The 7,974-nt window shown below is 28.4% G+C and overlaps 1 protein-coding gene across 1 annotated transcript; it reads left to right on the top strand.

The window, feature by feature from the left end:
* Nucleotides 1–5,594: 5,594 nt before the first annotated feature.
* Phum_PHUM598430 (basic juvenile hormone sensitive hemolymph protein two, putative) lies at nt 5,595–7,974 on the top strand (the record flags this gene model as incomplete). The annotated part of the gene is made up of 4 exons (XM_002432668.1): nt 5,595–5,694; nt 5,779–5,912; nt 5,995–7,441; nt 7,529–7,974. The coding sequence occupies 4 exons, from the start codon at nt 5,595–5,597 to the stop codon at nt 7,972–7,974; spliced, it is 2,127 nt and encodes a 708-aa protein (XP_002432713.1).

The following is a 7,974-nucleotide window of genomic DNA, read 5'->3' as shown; positions in this document are numbered from 1 at the left end:
TTAGGCGACAGCTCGCAAATTGTATTTCATTCACCCCATTGCCCACTGGTCAGTAGTCGTGAGCCCCCCCTTTTGATGTGTTTGTCTTCTTCTTCTTATTCTTTTCAATCGTTGATCTTCATGATCAAACTCTATGAATTCCTTTGGGATGGAAAAATCGTACGTACGCAAGTAGGAAAAATAGGGGTAGGGATGAAAAAACGGAGATTTTTTTTTTGTTGTTGTGAGGGCGGCGGAAAATCGAACATCGAGTATATAGAAGACAATTGGGTCGGGATTCAAATGGACATTTTTTTTTTTTTCCTTTTGTTTTTCAAATCACCATTTTCTAACCTTTTCGTTAATGGCATTTTCATCTCTCTCTTTCTCTCCTTCTCTTTCACTTATTTACATTTAATTTACATTTAAAGGCAAATCTAAACTTTTCATTATCTTTTTATCCCCCTCCCTCTCCCTTTCGGTTTTAAAGACGCCATTTTGATTCGTTCTTGACTTGGATTCTTTTTTTTTTTTTATATAGTAAAATAATAAAAAAATTGTAGAATGTTAAATTTTTTTTTGAGTTTAAACATTGATTCTGTTGGGAATAAAAAAAATAAAAAATAAAAATCTCTTTTTTATTTTGATTTTTTTTTCTTTTCTTTTTTTATAACATTAAGGGTTGCATGCGTACGAAAAAAACCTTAAAAATTTCAAAAACCCCCTTCCTTCCCCTCCCTCCAAACAGAACCCTTAAAGTAAATAATAATAATAATAATAAAATTTTCCCGGTTTTTTTATTTAGTTACACGAATTTGTTTTTCACAACATACGTGATATTAAAAAAAAAAATTCGTTTAAAAAATGACAAAACCGTATAAGTCGCAAATTTGAAAAAAAAAGAAAATTTTTTTTACTTCCGTTTCCGTTTAAATATTTTAACGGCTGAATTTTTTATTACTTCTCAATAATTAATTATTTAATTTTTTTTTACGATTCGAACCTGTTTATAATTTACTATTATTATTATTTAAGGTTTAAATTTGAAAAAAGTCGTGGGATTAGATGAGGAAAAAAACATAGATCGGTATCATTTATTCGAAAGGAAAAATTTTTTTTTCTTGTCGCCTTGTCATTTCATTCGATCCGACATTTCTCTTTTTTTTTTTTAATATTATCATCATCATCATTATTATTATTATTTATTATAATAAATGAAATAAAATTTTCGTTTTTCACGGCGTTCGATTTCGTTTTTCCTTTTTTTTTTCTCGGTGACAACAGCAATAAATTATTTTCGTTTTAAAAGGTATACAACAACAGGAAAACGTCTTAACATTAATATTAATGAAAAAAATTTTTTTTTTTTTTACAAAAAAAGGAAAAAAAAGGAAAACGTTTTCCATTTATACGGATTTTTTTTGTGTTTCCATTTTGAAATTTGTTTAAATAAATGACACCAGAGGGGGTTAAAGATAGGGAATTAGAAAAGAAGGGAGTTGAAAAAAATTTTTTTTTTTTTTTTTTTTTAACTCATTTTATTGATATAAATTATCAGTCTTGATAATATTTGTTTTGAACGTTTGTCGTTTGTTGTCGTTTGTTTATAAAAATTAATTTTTTTTTTTTTGGTTAAATACGCGGAAGAAAAAATTCTTAAGAAAATTTCTTCTTCACGTTATGTATTTTATTTCTATTTTTTTTTTTTTTTCGCGATTTATTGTTTTTATGTTTATGTTTTTGAACATAAAAAAAAACATTATAAACATTTTGAATCCTTTTTTTAGTTATCATACGACTCCCTTTACCCCCCCCCCCCTAAAAACATTTACAAAGTGTCGGAAAAAAAAACCATTTCGACGATTTAACAAATTGAATTTTCTTTTTGTTGATCGATAATAAACAATCGATAAAAAAAGGTAAAAAAACAAAATGGAAATTAAAAAAAAAAGATGAAAAATAATAATAATTGTCAAAGGAATTGAGAACAAGTGTAATAATAATAATAATAATATTATTATTTGGAAAAACAAAAACAAACATATTTCAATGAAAGTAAACGTTATTTCCGCTTATGAAAAAAATTCTCAAGAGTCTAATATTAACTATATAAAGAACAAAAACAATCTATGGAAAAACCGTTAAATTTCAACTATTTCAATTTATTTTTTTTCTTTTTCTGCTTCCACGATACATAAAAAAGTTTTTTTTTTCTCTGTTTCCATCGTGTTCATTTTTTCCCTCCGATAATACCTTTTAAAACATTTCGCGTTCGCTCTCAATTTCGTCGCCAAAGAAAAAAGCCGTTAAAATAAATTGTACGACTTTTTTTTTTAAATTTAACGGAAAAAAAAACGAAATAATAAAATAAAGTTAGAGGAAACGAAGAAAGGAAGGAGTGTCGGGTGAATAAAGTTAAAATGGTGGAAATGATGATGGTGGGGGGGGGTGGCGGCGGTGGTGCAAACAAAAGATATTGATATTGTCAGAGTTTCGACGTAACCCATCCAAACACGGAAAAAAAAGAAAAAAAAAAGTTTTAAATTTGTTACATCATCGTTTGGAAAAGCTCAGAGGGAAAATATTAAAAAAATTATTATTATTATTATTATTATTATTATTGTTCCTACTTTTACATTCTAAAGTCAAACAATTGGAAAATTCTTTTGAATTCTAATAAATGATACCGAAGAGTGAGAAAACAATTTTTTTTTCTTTTCTTTTTTTTTGCCTTCCTATTTTTTTCTATCTCTCTCTCTCTCTCTCTTTTGTTGTTGTTGTCGTCGAAAATAATTTTTTTTTTTTTTTTTTAGGTAGATAAAAAAATGAAAATGAAAATTTTTTTTTATATATATAATTGAAAAGAAAATTCAATCGGTCTTTTTGTACACAATTACGAAAGGGTTTTTGTCTGTCCATCGTGAGTCCCCCCTTCCTCCATTCTCCCTTTTTCTCCATTCCCCTCCCAATTGTTTTTTAAACTTATTTTTACATGGACAATCGTCATGTCATTTTTTTTTCCCATCCGACTCATCCTTCATTCATTCATTCATTCATTCATTCACTTGTTTTTTAAATGTGAAGTAATTTTCTTTTTTTTGTACGAGAGGTAAAAAGGGTTTAAAAAAAAAGGAAAAAAAAAGGGATGAAAAAGAGAAAATTTTTTTCCCGTTTTGTTTTCAAAATTCGTTGACATTTCCCTTCCCGCCCCAACCCTCGCCCCCTCCCACTCCCTCTTCTTTTTTTCCATTTTTCATATATATTTTTTTTTAAATTAATTTTTTTTTTGCCTTTTCCGATTTATTTTTAAACAACCTTAAAAATTTCGCCAAAATAAATCTCACATAACGATATATCGATTTATAAATTTAACGATCGATATATCGAATAATAATAATAAAATAATGATGATGATGATAAAAAAAAAAAATCATACAAGATCATTAGGTAGTTGTTGTTGTTGATGTTGTTGTAGGGCACCGCAAGAGATCTACCCTAAACGAGGAGGATTCATACAGTTTTTCATCCCTTATATTTGTAACCACCCTCTTTCATACCACCCTTATTCATACAAAGTGATTGATTAATCACTAAAATCTTTAGATTAAATCCGAATATTTAATTTTTTTTTTTTTTGTTTGTTTAAAAAAAAAAAATTTCGATACGCGGGGATTCATCGAGTCGATGGTACGATGGTAAAACCATAAATCTTTTTTTTTTTTTTTTTTTTTTTTATATTCATTATCGACTGCTGGAGAAAAAAAGAGAAAAAAATTTTAAATAAATTATTTATTATCATTATTATCATTATTATCGATTTGCATTCGTCTGCGGCGATTTAAACGATTTTTTTTTTTTAATATTCGAAGGGTGCGAACGCCCCCCTTTTAAGATATTTGATATTTTAATTAATAAAACGACGACGATTAATTTTTTCCAGTTGATTTTTTTTTCGTTGCAAAATCTCTGGAAATATTTTAATGGAAAATTTTTGAAAAAGCATACGTCAGTTTTTAAAAAAAAAAAAATCAATAAAATTGATTTTATTTATTTATTATTATTTTCCAGTCGTTTTAAAATTTTATTAATTTGTTTAATGTTTTTCCTCCTCTCCCTCCACTTCCTCCTCCTCCTCCCTTATTAAAACAAATAAATTATGTACTTATTTATTTATTTATTTTATTTAATTGTTACACTTCAATTAAATTAAAATTAATTGATTGAGGTTAATAAAGGTCAAGTCGCGTATGTTTAATTACGATTACAAACAAAAAAAAAAAAAATTTATTGTTACGAAATAATTTTTTTTATTAATGATTTATTAACGATTGTTTGTGTTTTTTACATAAAATATTATTAAACGGTCGTGACTTATTTATTTAAATAATAATAATAATAATTTTTTTTATGGATTTTATAAATTTTTTTTTTTTATTTTATTAAATTTTATCATTTTTTTTATATATCGATTTAATTACGACGATCGCAAATTTATTTATTTATTTTCCTGTTAGAAAAAATAATTATTAGGATAAAAGCTATTCAATAAAATTTTTTAAAATGTTGGTATTATTGTAAAATAATAATAATAATACGAGATAGTCAACGGGGGATAAATAAAATCCTATCAAAAAAAATTTCGCGAAAAAAAAAAATAAAGGAGAAAAAAATTAAATTAAAAAATTGATTCTTTTGACCCGACGTGTCAATGTCTAATCCTACGATTATAAAAAAAAATTAAAAGAAATTTAAGGATGTCTGGTTAACGTACTTAACCGTTTTTTTATGTACACGTACGAAAAAAATGGCGGAAAAAAAATCCGTTGGTCAACCGGGGTATATTTAAAGGGAAAATGTCTAAAAATTAATTAATACTTTCGTTTCCCCGGATAATTAAATGTGACCGAACCGAACGTAGCAACACTATCTTATTAACCGTTTTGGGGTTAATAAATAATAATAATTAAACGTTATCACGTCCGTTTATTAAATGATAATACAAAAAAATTTTTATTTTTTTTTTTAACCCGTGAAATTTTATTCTTATGGTTTTTGCCTGATGTAAATCAAACCTCGAAATTCAAATAAAAAACAATTTTTTTTAACGTTAATTAACCCAAAATGTCATTTAAATATAATGTAACGTTAAATTCTTCTTACGATGCGTACGAATGAAAAAAATCATTTTTTTCGTAAAAGGTTCTTGCACGTGGTCTAAAATGATTATTTGTCTGATGTTACTTTCGTCGCTGCCGTAGAATTTTATTTATTATTATTATTATTATTATTATTATTATTATTATTACGAAACGAGTAATAAAAGGTAATAAATAAGTAAATAAATAAATAAATAAAAATTATTAATTATCGTATATTTAGTTTTTTTTTTTGTAATATTTTATTAATTAATTATATCTAAAATATTATCCAAAATAAATAAATTTAATGAATTGATAATAATTTAATAAATTTAATGAAATTTAATGAATTATGTGACCTTTGACATTAAATAATAATTTTTTTGATAAGGGTATTGTATATAATTTGCAATAACCTTTTTTATAAATTTAGTTTTCGAATCGTCGTCTTCTCGGGTGGTGGGTATAATAATAAATATGAAAATTAAAATATTATTATTATTTTTTATTTCTGTCGTTTTGTTTGTCGATAATGTTGCGACAGAATCCGATCATTTGAAATTGAAAACAAAAGTCGGTGAGTAAAATTTTTGGGAAAAATTTTTTTTTGTTTTTTTTTTTCCATGTCCATTTTGAATATTTTTTTATGAAACAATTTTAGCGGATAAGGATTTTCTCGAGAAGCAACGATTCGTATTGAAAATTTTATGGGGTGTCACACATGAACATTCGTGTCCGAGACTTTTAGAAATCGAAAATTCTTTTAACCTCGAAGAAAGTTTAAATAATTACACGGTAAGTCACCGGCATTATTCGAATTGTTCCATCGTCATACTTAATTAAAAAAAATTTTTCTTTTTTTCTTTTTTCGATAAAGAATGTCGAAGCGGTTAAAAAGTTTATGAAAGTTTACAAACATGGAATACTACCGAAAGGAAAGGCTTTTTCCGTTTTCAATAGGAAACATTTAGAAGAATCGTTGAATTTATTTAATTTGTTTTATTACGCATCGGATTTTGAAACGTTTAAAAATTCTGTCGTATGGGCGAGATTTCATTTTAATCCTGGACAATTTGTTTATGCTTTGTCTCTCGCTGTTGCACATCGTGAAGATTTTAAAGGAGTCGTACTTCCGCCTCCCTATGAAGTTACCCCTCATTTATTCGTCAAAAGCGATGTTCTTCAAAAAGCATTCGAATTAAAATTTTTAACAAATAAAAACGACAGCGATCCGATAGTGTTAACCGTTAACAACACAAAACTTTATCCTTGTTATCAATACGATGATGAAAATGAATCACACAATTGTTACTTTGATAAGGATTACGATCGATCCGAAGAACGTCTTTCGTATTTTACCGAAGATGTCGGTCTCAACAGTTTCAACTACTTCCATCACGTTTTCAATCCATTTTTTCTCGATGCTTCTTACGGGTATAAACTCGAAGGACGCGGTGAACTTTTCTTTTACTACCACCAACAAGTTTTAGCACGTTACATTTTGGAAAGATTGTCAAACGATTTGCAAAAATTCGAACCGCTCACATTTGGAAAACCCGTTAAACACGGTTACGATCCTAATCTTCGTTATCCCAACGGAAAAGCTTTTCCGGTACGTCCAGATGACGTAACAGTTTTAGAACACGAAAGTTTCGAATATCAATTGCTTGACGATTATGCCAACAGAGTTTTGGATGCTGTTGATTTTGGATCTTTATTTACTCCTGATTTGAAACAAGTTTTACTAACCGATTCCGAAGGTTTAGATCATCTTGGTCACGTGGTCGAAGGAACTGCAAAATCCGTTCATCCGAGATATTATGGAAAACTTTTCTATTACGGAATGAGAGCTTTTGGTAACATTGCTGACGTACATAAAACTCATTCTTCTCCTCCGGGAGTTTTAGAACATTATCAAACCGCATTTAGAGATCCGATGTACTATCGATTAATTGCTTTCCTCACGAATTTGTACCATCGTTTTAAAAGTCATTTCGACGAGTACACTCACGAAGAACTCGAGTTTCCAGGAGTTAAAGTATCGAACGTCGAAGTTAATAATTTGTTGACGTTTTTCGAAGAATTCGAATTTGACGTGACTACTCTCGCGAGTAAACAACATGAAAAAGAACCGTTTGTGAGAGTACGACAATACCGACTCAATCACAAACCTTTCAACTACAAGGTACACGTCACATCGGACAAAGATTCCACGGCAATGTTTAGAGTTTTCCTCGGTCCAAAATACGATTCGGAAGGTCTTAAACTACCATTAAACGAAAGAAGGAAAAGTATGGTTGAAATCGATCGATTTCCTTATTCAGGTAATTTAAATAATAATAAAAAAAATTTTCTTTTTATTTTTGCACAAATTTTATTTATTTATTTATTTTTTTTAATTGTTTAAACAGTAAAAACTGGAGAAAACGAAGTCGTGAGAAATTCTCAAGAATTTTTCGGTACGTCTCCCGATCATAAATCTTACTTAGATTTATACAATTCCGTTAAAAGTGCTCTGAAAGAAGGAACCGAATTCCATTACGACGAAGTTAACCGTCAATGCGGATTTCCAAATCGTTTCGTATTACCAAAAGGTACCCGCGACGGTTTACCACTTTCCCTATTCGTCGTAGTGAGTCCTTTGGAAGGTGACGTCACTGCCGAATCATTCGATAAAAAATATCACAGCACAGTCGGTTGCGGAGTCGGACTCGGTCTCGTACATCAAGATGGCCGCGCTATGGGATTTCCATTCGATCGTAGAATGGATGAAACTCATCTTCACGTACCTAACGTTTACGAAAAAGATGTCGTCGTTTATCACAAGAGAGCCAATGAAGTTACCGATTCACCTTAA

The sequence above is a fragment of the Pediculus humanus genome, genomic scaffold, assembly GCF_000006295.1.
Source record: "Pediculus humanus corporis 1103172108316 genomic scaffold, whole genome shotgun sequence".
Taxonomy (NCBI): Eukaryota; Metazoa; Arthropoda; class Insecta; order Psocodea; family Pediculidae; genus Pediculus; species Pediculus humanus.
Note: the sequence above shows the minus strand (reverse complement) of the source record. Positions and strands in the feature narration are given on the sequence as shown.